Here is a 19812-nt window from a genome sequence, read left to right as displayed (position 1 = left end):
GCCCTCTGTTTAAACACCTCTCTGCCCTCTGTTTAAACACCTCTCTACCCCATCTATGTTTAAACACCTCTCTACCCCCTCTATGTTTAAACACCTCTCTGCCCTTTGTTTAAACATCTCTCTGCCCTGTGTTTAAACATCTCTCTGCCCTCTGTTTAAACACCTCTCTACCCCTCTATGTTTAAACACCTCTCTGCCCCCTCAATGTTTAAACACCTCTCTACCCCCTCTATGATTAAACCCCTCTCTACCCCCTCTATGATTAAACACATCTCTGCCCCCTGTGTTTAAACACACATCTACCGCCTGTTTAAACACCTCTCTGCCCCCTCTATGTTTAAACACCTCTCTGCCCCTCTATGTTTAAACACCTGTCAATCCCCTCTATGTTTAAACACATCTCTGCCCCTCTATGTTTAAACACCTCTCTGCCCCCTCAATGTTTAAACACTTCTCTACCCCCTCTATGATTAAACACCTCATGATTAAACACATCTCTGCCCTCTGTGTTTAAACACATATCTACCGCCTGTTTAAACACCTCTCTGCCCCCTCTATGTTTAAACATCTCTCTGCCCCCTCTATGTTTAAACACCTCTCTGCCCCTCTATGTTTAAACACCTGTCAATCCCCTCTATGTTTAAACACATCTCTGCCCCTCTATGTTTAAACACCTGTTAATCCCCTCTATGTTTAAACACATCTCTGCCCCCTCTGTTTAAACACCTCACTGGCCTGTTTAAACACCTTTCTGCCCCGTGTTTAAACACCTCTCTACCCCCTCTGTTTAAACACCTCTCTGTCCTGTGTTTAAACACCTCTCTACCCCCTCTGTTAAAACACCTCTCTGTCCCGTGTTTAAACACCTCTCTACCACCTCTGTTTAACACCTCTCTGCCCCCTGTGTTTAAACACTTCTCTACCGCCTCTGTTTAACACCTCTCTGCCCTTTGTTTAAACACCTCTCTGCCCTGTGTTTAAACATCTCCCTGCCCTCTGTTTAAACACCTCTCCGCCCCATGTTTAAACACCTCTCTGGCCCCTCTCGCCCTCAGTTGTTTGCCCTCATATCACACGGTTGTCCCGATCTCCATGGTTACGTATGCCTCCTCCTGTCTCTGTATCAGTCAGTGTGACAGCCGTCCAAGACGGGTCACAACATCCTTTTTTTTTTTGCTAGAAAAAAAATCTGTGGCTCCCAGTCAAAAACCCTTGTGGAACTTTGCCAGCTGTTATTAAAGTGCTACATAAGCGAGTTTCAAACAGCAGCAGCACATCTAAAAAGGCAGAAACACACTGGCTGGCTGTCACACCCTCTTCATCGTACAGGAAGAGTGCTTCTGCTCACAAACACAACACGGGTCGTGAGGGGGCCGCACCACTGCCCTCCAGACTGCTGCCGGACAGTTACATCTCTGATCTAATCCACAACAATCTCGCACAGAGCTGTTTACTCCGCACATTTAATATGAGGCATTAACGGTGGGCCCCAGTTATAACTGCATACTGCACTATCTGGTGTTTTAATCTGCCGTAATCCAAAAAGCCCATCTCAGAGAAGTTCCAAAATGTTTAACTGAACATCATTGCATGGGATTAAAGGGAAATAGTTTTTGGTTTAGCCCAGAGAAATTATATTACTGACATATGCACAGCATTCAGGGTCAATGTTTTTGTTTTCATATTTCAAATTAGACCAGAACTGGAACAAAAGCAGAGACAGACAGGGAAGGTGGTGTGTGTGTGTGTGTGTGTGTGAGCTCCAGACGGTTTGCAGAGAAACCAAGTTTCAGAAGTGAAGACCCATTCGATCACATTCTAAAGTTCATCCTGTACATCAGATCTTTCTCCTTCAGCTTCTTCTCTGAGCTTCTCAGCTGCCATAGCAACAAATGGCAATGCAAACAGATATGTCACTAATGCGACGTCCATTAGCATTAAAATGTCTTTCTCCTGGAAATGAAACCTTTAATTGTGATGGCCTGAAGGCAAACCAATTATCAGGCCTTCTGTAGGTTTCTCCAGTATAAAGCTGATTAAATCTCTTACAACAGACTCCTACAGTAAAGCGTGAGAAATAAATGATAACACAGGTCTTTTAATGGCTGTGTTAATAAATGTTCGTGTAGCATATCTAGAGCGATTGCAAGCTACGGTACCACAGTTATTATACGAATGGTCACTGATATCACTGCAAGCATGATGTTTTTGTCTCTTCTAAAGAAGATTAGTGGATGATCCTTAAAGGAGACGTGGTCGCTGCGTCATCCTGGAGGACTGTGAAGTGTTACAGTATAATATTAGCCACTGTTTTATTCGTTGGATGACAAGCCAGCACCAAAGGACTGTTGTCTTAACAGGATACTGTTAATAGATCAGTGTGTCAACTCTCAGAACAGGTACGTGAGTAAAGGCATCATTTGTGACATCATTTGTGACATCATTTCTGACATCTTCTGTGACATCCAGTGATGAAAATCTTCGATCTCAGCATGAGTGAGAATTATTTCCCAGTTTCTCTTCTACGGACCTTCAGATCAACTACATCAGATTTGGCTTGCCAGAGCCTATAAGAGTGAGGAATAATTCCAAACTCTAAGGCACACACACACATACACACACACACACACACACATACACAAACCACTTCTCATCATAAATAAACAAAAAGGGCAGTTTGTTGGTAGCACTGGAGACAAGGATTAAACTCAAACGGAGAAGAGAAAAGGGGAGAGGGAGAGAGAGAGAGAATTAATGCATGCCTTCACCTCAGGTCAAACTAAGAATGGGCAGTATGCCTTGTTTAGAATAAACTTCATCAAATGAGCTTATATCAATGAGTGCTGCCTCCTCTGATAAAATGGGGTTACTAAGTTCTGGAGATACTCTCACACCTAGAGACAAAACACCCTCACACACAGAGACAAAACACCCTAAAAACCCTCACACCTAGAGACAAAACACCCTAAAAAAAACCCTCACACCTAGAGACAAAATACCCTCTAGAGACAAAACACCCTAAAAACCCTCACACCTAGAGACAAAACACCCTCACACCTAAGGACAAAACACCCTAAAAACCCTCACACCTAGAGACAAAATACCCTCACACCTAGAGACAAAACACCTTCACATCTAGAGACAAAACATCCTAAAAACACCCTCACACATAGAGACAAATCCCCCTAACAAAACAACCTCACACCTAGAGGCAAAACACTCAGGGCGTACTCACACTAGGCTCTGTGATCCGAGCCCGGGCACGGTTCCCTGCCGAAGCACGGTTCGTTTGGCTAGTGTGAGCGCTCCAACCGTGCCCGGGCCCGGATCAGTTAACCGTGCTCGGGCCCGCTTGAAGAGGTGGGCCAGGGCACGATTCATGTGGACTCGGGCACGGTTCGCTTCTAGTGTGAGCGCTATCCGTGCCCGGGCCCGCTTGGTGCCTCGTCTGATTGGTTCATTTCGCTGGAACTCAAACATGACGTCAGTGATGCGACGCTCACGTTAAACAGTCATAGCGGCAAAGCGATTAGCAGACAATCGTTGTGTTAAATTATCGATAAATCTGTGCTTGCACCGTGTTTCTGCACTCCCAAAACGACTCCGAAAATACAATAAAAAGAGAATCGTGAACTCCATAGTGTTGTGCGAGCGCGCTTTTATACCAAATAAAGTCACGTTGTGATGACGTAAGCATGCTCGGGCGCGGTTGCTGAAGCGAGTGTGAGTGCAGGCCAGCGGGGGAGTGGGGAGGGGGGAGGGGGGATAACCGGGCCCCAGCACGGAACCAGCAAACCGTGCCTAGTGTGAATACGCCCTCAGACACCAGACAAGCCCGTATGCCAAGAGAGAAATGGCTATCTAGGCAGAAAACGAAATGCATTTTTTCTACTGCCCCAAATACAAACTTTTCTATGATACACATTTATATTGACACTATGTTGGTATGGTTGCTACATTTCTATTGCTTTATTGCAGTCATGCCACAAATGCATTACAAAGAGCTTTTTGAAGCAGGCTGACATAGAACAGTCACCTAGAGCTACAGACATAGAGAGTCCATCTAGGTCTTGATGGATCTAGAGTTAGAGCAGCCCCCCAGAGCAAGAGAAGAAGTGGAGCACCCATTTACACCTGCAGAGACCTCCAGGTACAGCAGCATATTCCGGAGAGATTGTTCAGAATATGCTGGATAAAAATCGGAGGAAGGTTTCTGAGCCCGGAAGAGTAGGACCTGAGACCTACTGCTGCCGCCCTTGTGGACGAAAGAAGCGCCGTCGCTTTACACAGCAGAGCAGAGCAGAGTGTTTCAGAGCAGGGCCATTAAATCAGTCTGTCAGGTTACTTGGCTCTGGAGAGCTACCATGTTAGACTGGGAGGAGTAGACAAAAGGGTAGAGAGAAAGAAAAAGAGAGAGAGGGAGAGAGAGACAGATATTCACCTCTGTGTGCTAACCTCAGTTCCACATTAGCTTTGTCACACTTCAGCTCTCACCCCAGGTTCAAACTGTTGTCTGTATCAGATGACAAAATCACACAAGTCTATAATTAGGCTCCATTACATTCCTGGTGTTATTTAGCAGACAGTGATCCAGAGCAAACTACAGATGAAAGGGGAGAACACAAAGACTCTAGATACTGTACAACTGTAGTCTTTCACCTGGAGGAGAGCTTTCACAAGAAATGTCAGGCAGAAAGGTCAACAGAGGACAGCAGCTCCGAAAAGCTTGTCAGATTATTCCACTATAAACTATCCTGCCACTCTAAGGGAACATCTCCTGCACAACGTCTTAAACACGGCGTGGTCTGCCTCATTATCTCACACTCTGCCTCAGTCCCTCCGTTCATTTGAGGTTGCACAAAGGCTGCACGGTGTATCATGACCCTTGTGAACTTGCTCCCTTTGACAGTTCTGTCCAGTCCAAATGGAAAAGCAGCTGCTCGCAGCAGACGAGCAGGCGTGTTCAGAGGCACCTGCTCCGAGAGAGCCGCACATTCTCCCGTGTTGTGTTTGATCCTGGAGGGGGTTACCATAGTTTCCACGGTTCTATGGCCATTGTGACATCACTGCCCTCCTCTCATCCTCACACCCCTTTGTTGAGGTCACAATAATAAGAATAGTAATAAAGATTGTCCAGCTGGTTTTAATGGATATTTAACACAGCTTAAAATGATTAATCTGCATCCACTTTGTGGATGAGGATAATCTGAGATATATGCTTGCGTGTTGGTGTGTGTGTGTGTGTGTATTTGCCTGACCCATCTGTACAAGACGTGTACACTTTCTGCTCAGTCTGAGTAACAACACACCAATGACAGGTGAACATGACACACTGACTGTGTGGATCAGACATGGCCGAGCCTGGGGGGGTCATGCCCCGCTCCGCTGCCCCCAGCCAAAGCCGCTGTGATGCCCTTTCTGCCCCCAGCCCAACCAGGCAGCAGATTTTCTACCTCTGCTGCCCTGTAATACACATGGTTTTCCACAATCTTCACAGGGACCATTCAGGAAAATTCAGGCCACTTCCACTTCCTTCAGAAGGGCTAATGACTTTATGTCTCTCTTATAATTAAATCTATTACACTTCAATTATAGAGAATAGAGTTATTTGTTGAACTTCAATAGATTATTATTGTTACTTTATTCTTCATATACTACATTACATACACTGAACATGGGCAGTAGTAAATACTATTACAGTGTATTTGAGTGTATTACAGAGTATTATAGTGTATTTGAGTGTACTACTGTCATGCCGCACGACCCCAGGGACTACACCCAGAATCCCCAGCGACACCTGCCCAGATGCTCCTCCCCTCACTAGTGACCTACTCTCTATATATTAGTGAGACAGATCTCTAGCTCCTTCTGAAGTATTGCCTATATCTAATTGGGCAGCATACCGAGCGTTATTCCTGCAGCGATAATCATGGTTTCTGGATTTATTTACTCTTTTGGATTACCCTGTTTGTACCTCTGCTACCGCTGACTGATACTCCTGCTGTGCTGATTAGGACAGTTCACGAGCTCCATTTCAGATTCCATCTGTGTACTTCTGCTGCGTACTTAAAGTATATTGCTACTTGAACAACATCTTGCTCAAACATTCAAGTTTGCTCAGTTAAAGCCTGCGAGCTTCTGTGTCCTGCCCTGTTGGCTTCATCACAATTACAGTGTAATTGAGTGCGTGTCACACAGTCCCGTTGAGAATACTACAGCCCCCAGAATGCCAAGCGACGTCTACCACGTTCCTCCTCAACAGAATATTGACAACACCTGACTGCTATTATCTGCTCCTATTTAGGACTCTTTCCTTCCCCTCACCTTTGCGAAGTATTGCCTCATTTAATATGACCAGTATACCCAGCATTCCTCTAGGATTCTGCAGGTTCAAGACCTTACCATAGGATCAAGACCCTACCATAAGATCAAGCGCTCTCCCTCAGCGATTAAACTCCTCTCAGTACCTAACACGCTTGACAATAAAAACAGCTCCCGTCCGCATGCGTCTGAGTCTCATTATGTTCAATGCATCACAGTGCGTTACAGTGTATTAAAGTGGAATAAACACTACAAGACAATTCAGAATAAACACCTGCTAACATAAAAATATAACATCTGAAAAAAAGCAGATAATGAATGAGTAATATAGAAATAAGGGAATAATCTATGAAAAAAAACTCATTCTACTGTTATAGTCTTAATAATGTAAAAAAAGCAAGGTGATGAAAAAAGTGCTTTGTAAACACCTCTTCTCAATTTCCAATAATGTTTTCAGTTTGATCATTTATATTGGTAAAAAAAAAAGATTTCTGACAAACACAGCAGGGCATGTTAGTGTAAAGGGGGCAGGACAGAGGGGGAGAGACACCCCGAGGGCCAGCGACAGGCCCTGGCCATGACAACTCAGCTCGCACTAATCCGATTAGTCTGCTCCACCGATGACAGCTGCAAGCGTTTCTGTAGAAGTGAACACTTCCGATAACACCAGAGCCTGACAACAGGTGCCTGTCCACAGTTCTTAACGAATCAGGAGACAAGGCAAGACAGGGACCTGAAGGAAACCAACCGACACAGCAAACTGGCCCACATATTTCACACAGCGGCAGGTAGATCAATGCAAAGTCATTTAAGAGAGAGCTGAAGTCTTGAGAGAGGGAAGATCGAAGAGGTGTATTGTGGGTACTGTGACGCATGGGAACTTGGCTTCTTAGGGAGCCCTTAGAAATGGAGAGAAAGGGGCGCAAAAAAGCTATAAAAAATGAATGATCGCAGGACGAAAGAGGGAGGGAGGGAGAAAGAGAAGGAGAGAAAGAGAGGGAGAGATTGAGATTAATGCACATGGAGAGAAAGAAAGAAAATTGTAAAAATGTTGCCATTGTGACAGATTCCTGAGTCAATCTCGTCCACTGTGCCAAACCACAGAACCTGTGGGTATGTGTGTGTGTGTATGTGTATGTATGTGTGTGTGTGTGTGTGTGTGTGTGTGTGTGTGTGTGTGCAGGGTTGCCAACTTTTGAAGATCACTTGGAGTGAGATTTGAATCTGGAGGTGGTGGCGAGTATAAAATGTTGACGGGGGGGGGTTGGCGAACGTAAGTTGTCGACGGGGGAGGGGGTGCTTTGGGGGGGTGGCGGCGAACGTAAAATGGACACAAATTAAGTATTATATTGCGATCTATCGATCGCCGGTGGTTGGCGCCAGAGCAAACTAGTAACTCATTGAATCATAGATGTGGATCAGAAGTAAATAAACTAGATTTTTTTTTTCCGGCGTGAGATATCGGAAGTGTGGCGTGAGACCGTGTGAAGCCGGTCAAATGCGTGTGTCTCACACTCAATGCGTGAGAGTTGGCAACCCTGGTGTGTGTGTGTGTGTGTGTGTGTGTGTGTTTGAAGAATGTGAATGGAAAAGAGGAGCAGGTGCTTTCTACAGCAGAGATCAATAAGGATGAAAGTGTGTGTGAGGCCCATTATAAAAGCATATCTGTGGTTCTGGTGGAGTTCACCATGGCAGACAGCGACAGCACCCGGTGTGGCTACTTCAGCAGACACCACTCCCCTCTTAGTGTGTAAAAGCACCTGGATTCTAGAGTGCCGCGTAAATATGAGATTTTGAATGAGACAGGAATTCCAGGCCATGACTGTGGAACTTCAGCTGGTTGTGAGACTGCGAACATGGCAAGTGAATTGAAACTGAACGTTTGACAGCTCTGAAACTACAACAGTAGAATTCTGTGCCTGAGTATGCCGGAGCGTCCCTACCTGAACTGGCTTCCCGTGACACGTAGCGAGTGTACAATTCTAGCCTTTCAGACGGTGACTGTGCAGAGCTGACTATCAAGAAGTGATTACACAGGGTTAGCCTATCAGGTAGTGATTAAACAGGGTTAGCCTATCAGGTATTGGGTTTACATAGTTGGCCTATCAGGCAATAATAGAGGATAGAGGATTAGCCAATTTGCTTGGCTGTGGTGCCCATCTGAACTCAATCAGGTCTTTACCATGCCAGTCAGAGCTCATGATTCACTCCCCATGAGAAGCACTGGCCATGAATAAATATTCACTTGAGCACAACCAAGGGTCTCCGTTATCTGTCGGGGTCGCAGTTTTCTCATTTATAATCAGCATATTCAATCAGTTGTAAGTGCTTCTTTTTGATTAATACTTCTTACCAACCATGTTTCAGAAGATACTGGGGGCTGAATGATTCAGAATAATAAGGGTCTGGGGAAAATGGTTTTATTTTACATATTAACTGCATTGCAAAATATACTTGGAGATATAGACCAATACAGTCAATATGGCATCTATGCAAATTTGAGAGAATATACTGTAATAGCACATAGTGCACATTTACAAGATGCTACAAGTGGCAAGGTCTATTTCAGCATCTCCTGGACTCCTGTAGTAGGTGTGAGAAACCCTCACTGTGAGGATCCTGGCAGTGATCCTCTCTTCTGACTGACAGCTCTCTAGATCATGGCAGTGATCCACTCTTCTGACTGACAGCTCTCTGGATCATGGCAGTGATCTACTCTTCTGACTGACAGTTCTCTGGATCCCAGGCCTGGTTCTTTCATACAGATGCGACCCTGACAACTGATCTCCAGATACACTCAGACTCAGACGTGTTGCGATGCCTCAAGCTACACGAAATTAAGATGAGGAGCAATTTAGAAGATGCAGATGACCATGGGTCACATCTGCTGTAAATCACTACAGAATTACCATAGCAACACTGCTTTACTTTATTGTTACAGTATTACGTTTATTGTAATCACCTTTTCTACCCTTGCAGGCACACTCTGGTTGCCATCAAACTGCCCTTAAGTCACATGACCTTCATTGGCCACCCCCTTCGCCCTTAACGGGAAAAAGGCGTAAATAGACTGTGTTGATGCTCACAAGGGCTGTTGATTTCAATGGAAAACACTTCCCCTGAACCAGGAAACAACAGTGGACCAGGTGCTCAAATTTAATACATACAGTATTAAGAGTAAATGTGTCAGAGATTGCTTTAGCTTCAAAGTTTAACAAGTCATTATGGTCTGAGGTGAACTCTGAGGGGATTACTGCAGACAGAGCAGTGTAATTGATTTTGAACACTAAGCCTAATGTATCTAATGCAAGCCAAGCAAAGGAGCTGACCTGCACTCGGGCTTCAGTCTGAAATGGTGAATGTATACGTAAGGTGTGTAATGTGTATGTAATGTGTATGAAATGTATATGTAATGTGTATACATATACACATTACTAGTAGGCCTTAACATCTTGAAAATATGTGGTCTCTTTGAGAAAGAGGTTTAATTTAAATATCACACAAATAATGTGTGTGTCTCTCTCCTTCTCTCACGCACACAAATTTATACTTCAAGGACAAATTTTGCAAAACAAGACAAAATTTGAGATTATAAGGAAGTGTATTAGGGGCAAGAGAATTAATGAGTTTATGAATTATTGGCAGAAAGTGAGTAGCCAAGACAAACCACTGAAGAAACCTTAATGTATCGTGTTGTTAGTAGCACTGTAACTAGAACAGAACCTGCCCGGCGTCCAGTTCACTCTGAGCTACGAGGTGTTGAATATTCCACCACTCTTACAGTCTCGGCGGAGCGGTGGACGCTTCCCCGGGGAGTGTGACATCTGTGGGGCAGGAGGGCCTGTACGGAGGCACCTGCACCACCCGTGGGGGGACCCTGGCCCCTCAGTTAGGGTGTAGGCGAGGTGAGAACAGAACTCGGGCGGATGTGCACAGATCGTTTTGGAGCCTCACCATTAATGATGTCACAAGAGCGGGCACGTAGCTATGACGACCACAGTCACACAACACTAACTGTCTGCTTTAACTGCATGTCATAGGATCAGAGGTGGGAAACGGCTTGTAAATAATAAATAATAATAATAATAATAATAACAATAATTTAGTGGTCAGACTGCAGTTTTAAATGTAAGTGCAGGTAGCAATCTTTCTTTTGTTTGAAATATATTTTAGGTAAAATCAGTTTTTTTTCTGTATACATTCTGGTGCTTATACGTACATACATAAACTGAATCACTGGAATAACTAATAATCTATTTATTATTATCTAATAATTATTATCTAATAATTCTAGTGCTGGATTAAGAGGGTGTAAGGTTCGTTAAACAGGTGGACGATGAAGCAGAGGGCAGCTCATCTGAGGTTCATTTGAGCTCGAACACCTGCCATTTTTTAGATTTTGTGGATCAAATCGACTGTGCCAAAAGTCAGTGTTGACGTGAAAACAAGCGGAAATGAGAAATTCCCAACCAAACATGAAAAAACGGAAGCGTCTCTGAATGTTAAAGTTAGTTGTATATAACAGAATCCGCATAGAAACTCACAGACACACGGTGCTCTTTGCACGCACGTTTTGGTTTATCTCAGGGCAATACAGTTTTTAAAAGTACCGGAGAACCGGTAACGACGCAGACTAGAGAGCGGTTCATTTTAGGTTGCCGTTGACTGCCGTGAGATTGCCTTACCTGGACTGAGTGGTTGTGGGCCATCTCAAGTGTCGTGGGCACCGTCAGGTCCGATGACAGCGGGTTTGGTCGGGCTGCTGGTGCGTGTCAGGGAAACAGGCGAAACCTCAGTGGTCCACGATCACAGAATCAACACTTACACTCCCCACGGGACTAGGGTCTGCCTACCTAACACACACCAGGCGAAGCAATGCAGCTGTTCGCATAACGCGACCATATAACTGTGTAAATTAAACGGATGCTGAGGAATATATTACATATCATCCTGTCATAACACAACCTCACGAGACTGGGAGCGCTCTTCCACTGAGCGTTAGATCTGAAGTTGAATAAAAGATTTACACTGGCTACTACATGAAGACCGGCGTCCGCTCCATGCAGCGAATGAGAACTTATTCCGACACAGAGGCATCTTCCCCGGAGCCTCATGTCCCGAAACCGCGAGGATCCGGTCCTGTCATCGGGATGCCGGGGCTACAGCGTGCCAAAACACTCAGACTGACAGATACAGGACTACAAAAGGCCTTTCTATGCGTGTCTGTTCCGTCTCTCCATGTTTTAAACGGTCCTCCACACCTGTCCGTAGCGGAGAGTCCCTGTATCTGACCAGTACGAGTACGAGCGTGTAGCGGAGAGTCCCTGTATCTGACCAGTACGAGTACGAGTGTGTAGCGGAGGAAGAGAGCGCGCCGCAAGGGTCACGTGACCATCCACCGGGGCTTTTCGGTTTTGACAATACGATGAACCAACTGTTGATGGGGAGGTGCATGTCTCACCGATGGTCTATTTAATTATATTAATTATATTTTATAAGTCATGCCTGCTGAGCCGTCGTCTTTATGACTGTGTTGATGTAATTACTAATACTGGACCACTATTACATTAGTGATCACTTGTGATTAACTTATACAGTGATGACAGCTGATGGCATCTGTACAGGTGAACTGTACCTAAATGAAGCGGATTAAGTCCTTTTCTAGTCCGTGGAGGATGATATCATAGATTGGCCTTTTGTTTTAATTCGTGACAGTTTACGGACTAGCTACATGAACTCCGTAATCTACAGTAGCACCACATCCTATATTTGAGCATTGTGTGTTACATTAATCCAAGCAGATGAAATTCAGAATGGTCTGGATTACGCGGTAATACCGTTGACCTCCGGCGTTACAACCAGTTTATAAGCAGGGCACACTCAAAAACGCTTCCAGTTATGCCGATTCAGTGTATTGATGGGTAGAGAGCGCCCTCTAACGGCGACAGGACCACACACCACATTAGCCCTGTGTGCGTTGTTTGACGCATCAATTTAAATGTGTCATTAAAAAACCGTACGTAGAGGGTGATATATATCACATGATAAGACATTACCTCTGCCCACTAGGTCGACAGTAGCTTGTTTGATGAACAAACGAGAATAACACTACCAAGACACGAAAATAACAAATTAAACGACACACCAAACGTCAGTATTATCTAGCAGGAATCAAAAGCAGAAAAAACACCCAGTGCACCAAACCTCAGTGCACACAAAACGAGACGGTTGAGGATCACATTACACTGTGAACATTGTGGAAATGGAATCAGGTACACATACAAACTTCAATGTTAACATAGACGTTTAATCCATTTATTATTTATATATCTTTTGCCATATCCGTGTGCTTGTGTGTGCGTCATGTCTTACGCTAAACGTAAATGTGTTCATGTATGAATTAACATGTAGCACTATACTGATGTGCAATTTAATTTCCGTTGAACTGGATTTTTGTAGAAAAGTACTTTTCTCTGTCTTCAACATGCAGCGTGCTTCAAAACACACAAACCTTTGCTTGTTAGTACACGTTCAACTTGCAAACTGGCTAATAATCAGAGACATTATGCATATACATGGATAAATACTGTTCATTAAACAGTGAACTATCCTTTCAAACAAATACGTGGTCAACAGACCAACAAGAAACAGGAACGAGACACACCGGCAATTCTCTGTCTGACCAGCAGATGGCAAACCAGTGGTGCGAAAAACGCTTACAAAGGGGCTTCGATGTCTTTGTGCGGTACTATGGGCTAGTCTAACGCCCATGTGAAACGAACCTGGCATTATACTTTAGGAACATGAAATTATAATGAAGAAAGATAGAAAACACAATATCACTAAATGCAAAGGTGCAAAATCTGACATTTATATGGATCCACGTTTATGTGTAGGGCAGTACACAACACGGCTAGCAGCAAGGACTAGACTGGGGTTGTCAGCTTGGGGTACAGCCGAAATAGCTGGCAGCCCTCAAGTATAAACCATCTCTTGTAAAGTGCAGAAAGAGCCACGCACGGCCACCTGCCGATGGCCCAGATGGGCTCTCCTTAACCCCGTCCAAAAACCACACCCATCCCCCTGAGCCAAGACCGTCCTGCTCCTTTATTAATGCCCAGGGGGATTCAAAGATGGCAGATTTAGCAGACCCAAAGATGTCTGCAACAGCAGTGACTGTTGCTACCCAAGCAGGGTCCTCAGCTCTGAGTCCCCAGACTGATTTGTGGTCAGGCCCGTCTGTTGCCTGTTCCCTCGGAGGGGTTTTGTTCTGTCTCCTCTGTCTTTTAGACACCCCTCTTTATCTGTTGCCATGACATCATCAGTAACTGGGAAACCCATTGAGGCAAAGGGACCCAAGAAATGAGGTAATGGTTGTGGAATGTTGAGAAAGAACATAGAACAGAAAACCCCCTTTCAGTGGAGTGATGATGATGATGATGATGTGTGAGTGTGAGTGTGTGTGTGTAAGAGAGAGTTTCTAAGCTTTCACTCACTTCTGTTTTTTGTAGAAACAGAATCAAATTCAGTAGGCTCTACAGACTCCCAGAAGTATCACACTGCTACAATTACTTTACCTTGTTTAGTAAAAACTGCAATAATTATATATATATATATACATACATACACACAATTTCTTCGGAGAGCACTGAGCAAACAGTCAAAGATCTCAGTCAAAGACCACAACTTGCATACTGGACAAAGGTTGTCAGTTTCCATTGTGGCTCCGTACACATAGCTACTTGGGGTCACTTCATGGGGGTGACTTAAAAAACTATAAAAGGGGGAAGAGGAAAGATGAATTCACAGACAAAAGGTCATCAGAATCTTTTACAGAGACTGAAACAGAACTAAACAGCATGAGAGAACACAACTGCCCTTTACACCATGTTCTGAACATAAAACCTACCCAATTAAAAGTATATTACATAAGTGACAATGTAACATGCTCTGAAAATGAAGTGTCAGGAATTTTAAAAGGCATTTAAACTAATGACAAACCAATAGCATAAACCAAACAAAAACCCAAAAGATGATGTTAAGAAATGTATCCGTCAGGTGCTCTCTAGTACAAAACTATAATCACTGGAGAGATACGTTGTGTATATTTACAGGTTTGTAAAGTTCAAGAACATTTATAAGCAGAAAACACGATCCATGCTGAAGACACAGTGAAGCCTTTTTAAACACTGAATCAATAGCACATCAGTATTAATTATAAAGGAAGAGTTCAGTTGCTTTTCTTTGCCCCATTTGCCGCATACAGTAAGCAAAAAAATACACTTAAAAGCATTCAAATAAATCAAACATAATCAAAGCTATTCCCTGTCATATACGTTAGTATCTGGAGATTTATTTCAAACAGAGGCTTAGAGAGGTACTCCATAATGGGCTTTGTGAGTGTGCTGTCCTGAAGCTCATGAAAGCTTTTATTAGAGTTTCACAGTGTTTTTATAATGGATCACTTACAGCATCTTGAAAACAGGAGCAAGTGCCCTGGAAATGGAGTGTCCCTACCTAGCAAGCTAGCCAGACAAGGGCTTGTGGGTGAGGCTTCAGTGAACAGTGAAACTAAAGGTAAAGGCAAGGCAATGTGACGCAGTAAACTGCCAAGCAGGAAATAGTGCTGATCTGAGATCAGCTATACAGCCATCATGTAATTATCAATACAGAGACATCAAAAGTCAAAACTGATTCTGGATTGCCACTCCCAGTGAAACATATCCTAAAACAGGGCTCTCACAGTACAGGCTGGATAATGTCAAAGCATTACATCAGTATGTACAACCACAGTGGTGATGTCCTCCAGAGGTGGGACCAAGTCAGTGTTTTGCAAGTCTCAAGTAAGTCCAAGTCTTTATCCTCAAGTCCCGAGTCAAGTCTCAAGCAAAGACAGTCAACTCAAGTCAAGTCTCGAGTCAAGTCTCAAGCAAAGACAGTCAAGTCAAGTCAAGTCTCGAGTCAAGACAGGCAACAGTCAAGTCAAGTCCCAAGTCTGAAACTTGGAATTTCAAGTCCTTTCGAGTCTTTTTTTTTTTTTAACCAATGTTGCAGGTATATTTTAAATGTAAATAATAGACATGTGTTCTTTTTAAAATCTGTATTCTCCTCAAATCTTGATAAAACATGTGCAACTGAAAACACGAAGTATAAAAAAAAATTTTTATTACACCTCTTTATTGCACAGTTCAATTTGTTAAAATTAGCTGCAAAAATATTCATACTTTAAACTACAGTTTTCCAGAAATAAATATTCTGTGAAAAAGTCATAAGTAGAACTCCATCTTCAAATAAAAAGTGCTGATATTTTCACAGTACAATACAAAGAACCATAACAGCATTTTTCCCTCTCTTCTCTTATCTGGTTTCTTGGAGAACATGTGTCTCCATGTGTGAGTGACACAAGACAAACAAATATAAGAACTGAACAATTAACAGGAATCTGCAACTTTAGACATTTCAGTAAACTATTCTGCATTGCATTTGCAAAAGACCAAACTGGCCAAAAGTCTGTAGGCTATGTCATTTGTGCACGATGAGGCCGTAGAATGATGTCCCCATAGCTGAAAACTCATTCTACTTTTGTCAATATATTTTTTTCTCGACGTAGATGTCTTCAAATACACAATCCATGCTGAGATAGAACTGGATATGATGGTGACAGAGAGAGGCTCTCTTCCCCGAGTTCAGATACAGAACCCAGGTTTGCCAACTCTCACGCATTGAGCGTGAGACACACGCATTTGACTGTCTTCACACGCTCACACGCCACACTTCCGATATCTCACGCCGAAAAAAAAATCTAGTTTATTTACCTCTGATCCATATCTATGATTCAATGAGTTACTAGTTCGCTCTGGCACCAACCACTGGCGATCGATCGATCGCGATATAATACTTAATTTGTGTCCATTTTACACCCCGTCCGGTAACAATTCACGTTCGCTGACCCCCCCATTTGATTGGTTGTGCTGCAGCTCATGCACACACACACACACACACACACACACACACACACACACACACACACACACACACACGTACAGAGTGTGGAAAAGCAGAGGACCGGTCTGCGTCAAAAGGACGGAAATGAAATTAATGGGGCGTACTTTATAAATATTAATATGCGCTTTAAAATTTAGATTTGGGGTAAAAAAAATCAAGTCTTTGCAAGTAAACAGGTTCAAGTCCAATTCAAGTCCCAAGTTATTGGTGTAAAAGTCCAAGTCAAGTCTAAGTCTCTGAATATTTTCTCAAGTCAAGTCAAAAGTCTTAATATTAATGACTCGAGTCTGACTCGAGTCCAAGTCATGTGACTCGAGTCCCCACCTCTGATGTCCTCTGTCATGGCTTACATGTCCATAGGGGTCAAATAAGCTTTTCAGTTAAACCTGTTAGCTTCAAAATTATTATTGGACATTATACATGATCTTGAGTCTGGCAGGCACTACTGCTAAATGATTTATGAATTTCATACTAAATCACAATTTAGGGGGAAAAATGCAAATTTCAAATAGGAAGTGTAGTCTGAATGACTTGTTACCAATGTTACTACAAGACTCTTAAAATGACAGTGCTGTTTCCATGGTAGCAGCAAATCCATCCGATTCTCATCACAAATTTGGTATGGACAATGAATACATGTCTGCCTGACTTACCGAACATGTATCACTTCAACCGTAGTCAAGGTGACACGTCTGTGGCATGACTTACCGAACATGTGTCACTTCAACTGTAGTCACTGTGACATACTGTGTATTCTCCTACTATCTCTAGTTATATGTATAGTGCAAGTATTTGTATCTAATCCACCACCTTACAGCCACAGGACATGGGACCTAAGGCATGAACTTTGACCCCATGAACAGTGCCTAGCTGCCCTAAACAATGGGTCTTCAGTGAGAGTGAGGGCCCAGCAGGGCTCCCCCAGCAGCTGTGTGGGGCAGAGCACCTCCCAAACACTGGATGGCCACGAGCCAATGAGAACAACACGAGCGACAAGATAAAGATCTTCAACCGCTCACTCGCACATGAGTGAATGAATGAATGATTGAATGCATCCTCGTGACTCTGAATGGGTAAACTGTTCACTTTGCTTTAAAAGAGACAGTAGGGTGTGTTGTAAGTAGACGTGGAGAGGCCTGTGGGATCTGTGAGTACAAGGGCAGTGCTATTACAGAGAGAGAGTGAGTTGTTTACAGACAACGGGCAGCCTTTCCTAAGGTCAGATCCTTACAGCACGGAGGAGATTCGGGCTTCAGGAAGACATGTCTACATCAATCCAGCAGGACAGACATGGGGATGGTGTGATGTGCTATAATATACAGATTCATCGCAGGCATGCGAGTCAAGCAGCACACGTTGCCCGGGCAGCACATGTTACGCCGGCTGCAGCAGGAGCCTGCTTCTCAGTGGTGCGTCTCCAGCTCCACGACGGTCCAGTCACCCTGCGGGGAACCGCCCCGGGTGGTGGGGGAGTAGCTGCTGACGGAGGTGATGCAGGCCCAGGTGTGGTTGAGAGGCGGCAGGACGTGGGGCCAGAGGCTGCTCTCCAGCGGGCTGAGGATGCCCCCTCCCTGCCCGGGCAGGCGGAGCAGCGGAGGGCAGCCACCTCCCGCTCCCTCCAGCAGCAGAGCGCGGTTGATGAGCTGACGCACCACGTCCACTTTGGCGGACCAGTCCAGCGCCTGTAGAGGGGGCAAACAGAAGGTCCCGTTAACGGGCCGCGGGGGCAGGGAAGTCGGGGCGGCCTGCCGGGACTGCCCTCGCCTCTCTGGTTCGTCGCTGCTCTCCTCCTCCTCCTTGTCCTCGCTGGTCTCCATGGCCTCGTAGATGGTGCAGAGTCCGACCAAGGGCGGCGAATGCCTAGAGGGCTGTGGCCGCTGCCGTCTGAGGCGATGCCGTTGCCCCAGTTCCTGCTGCCACCGCAGGAGCTGCTGCCCCCGTCTCCTCTCCAGACGCTGCCTCTTTTCCTCCTGCCACTGCCGTCTGTCCTGCTCTTGCCGCCTCTGCCTCTCCAGCTGCCTCCGCCTCTCCTTCTCCTGCCATCGATGCCTCCGTGCGAGCGCCCCCGGGGGCCGTGTGGGGGTGGCAGCAGGAAGCCTCCCCAACTCCACCACGCGCCTGGTGGGCTGATCCTGCTGGTGGAGGAGACGCAGGCGAGGACGAGGGAGTTGCAGTGGAGCACAGCAGGGACTGTCCCTGACGTCTCGTCTAAGTGGGTAAGTGCTCTGTACCTCCCGACGGCACAACGGCGGAGGATTATCGAGCCCTGCAGAAGAGTAGAGCGCACCTGCAGTATTCGTTACTGACAGAGATGCACATGACAGTGGGGAAGAAGGAGAGAAACAAAACAGAGGCAGACTGGAAGGATCATGCAGACAAACATTAGAGAAGCTACGCGCAACTAAAGATCAAACGAACCAATCAATAAAACGCCAAGTCACAGGACAAAACGGTAACCAAGAAGTAGTTCTGGTGTGCCTTTCTACAGTCTAATGTTCAGCGGTCAAACATCTGCAAACCATATCTGAACCAACAGGAAGAGGAAACGGACAGTTTCTCTCAGTGGACAGACTGAAGGAGAAGGTTTTTATTTTTTCAGTTCTGAAAAGAGGCTGTGGGTGACTGTAGAGATCACACTTTGTATTCCCCTGTCTTATCTAACCCTTCTTATCCAACATCCCATAATTACCAATCCCTCTGTTAGAAGCGCCTGTACAAGAACAACAGAGAACGGGACGCGCTGTACCAGAACTGCGAATAACTGCAGAGCAATCTGGCCAGTTCACCATTTAATCAGGTTTTGGCTGCAGTGTCTACAGGACACGTATCTTACGGGCGCTGGCAGTTTCATTTTCTTTTTCAAGGATTTATCGCAACACAGACACGAAAATTGGCTTGGGTGACATCCAAAACAGCGTCTGCCCTTTCTGTAGACCGTCTGTGCAGGGCCAGTCTGCGCAGACCACCTTACTTACATCACATAAATTACTGCCCCTGTGACAGCGACTGAAGTGTTGTACGAGGCATGAGAAAGAAAGCAAGAACTGACCAGACTGGCCTCAGCCCCCAACTTTGATAGGAGAAACACCAGCAGGAGATAAACATTTGCATGCCACGCCTGCACGGACACACTGACGCTCGGCGGAGCTGCACATGAGAACTCTGGGCCCTTGCCACATTCTGAGCCTTGACCTAAGCACGTCCAGACAGCATCTCTGCAGCGTGAAGGCGAGGTGACGACCCAGGTCACGTTTCACAGTCATGACGTGGCATTCTGCAGACAGCAACCTTGGAGATTTGAAGCATCAAGACGTGTTAATTTGTCCCAATTGGAAATGAACATGCTGACAGCAGGTTAAGAGAGAGCTATTGGCACAAATGACCCAGCATACCAACATTTCACTCCTCCTGCCAATATCACAAACAAACCAAAGCTTACATCAAACTTTTCACTGAAACTACAATGAAATTCAGTAAAGTGTGCTG

General features: G+C 44.9%; 1 protein-coding gene across 2 annotated transcripts in view; it reads right to left on the bottom strand.

Moving 5' to 3' along the window:
• The window catches only part of pkn1b (protein kinase N1b), a 45371-nt gene extending 33677 nt beyond the window's left edge, over window positions 1-11694 (bottom strand). The window contains exons 1-2 of one of the 2 annotated variants that reach the window (XM_077010176.1): window positions 11349-11694; window positions 11007-11083 (exon numbers count right to left, since the gene is read on the bottom strand). In XM_077010176.1, coding sequence (XP_076866291.1) covers window positions 11007-11083; window positions 11349-11418 — 147 coding nt within the window. In that variant the 5' untranslated portion in view covers window positions 11419-11694. The remainder of the gene's footprint in view (window positions 1-11006; window positions 11084-11348) is intronic. The other variant, XM_077010177.1, reaches the window with a different exon arrangement.
• Window positions 11695-19812: the final 8118 nt, after the last annotated feature.

The sequence above is a fragment of the Brachyhypopomus gauderio genome, chromosome 6 (genome assembly GCF_052324685.1).
Source record: "Brachyhypopomus gauderio isolate BG-103 chromosome 6, BGAUD_0.2, whole genome shotgun sequence".
NCBI classification, from domain to species: Eukaryota; Metazoa; Chordata; class Actinopteri; order Gymnotiformes; family Hypopomidae; genus Brachyhypopomus; species Brachyhypopomus gauderio.
This window is presented reverse-complemented; position numbering and strand designations above follow the sequence as displayed.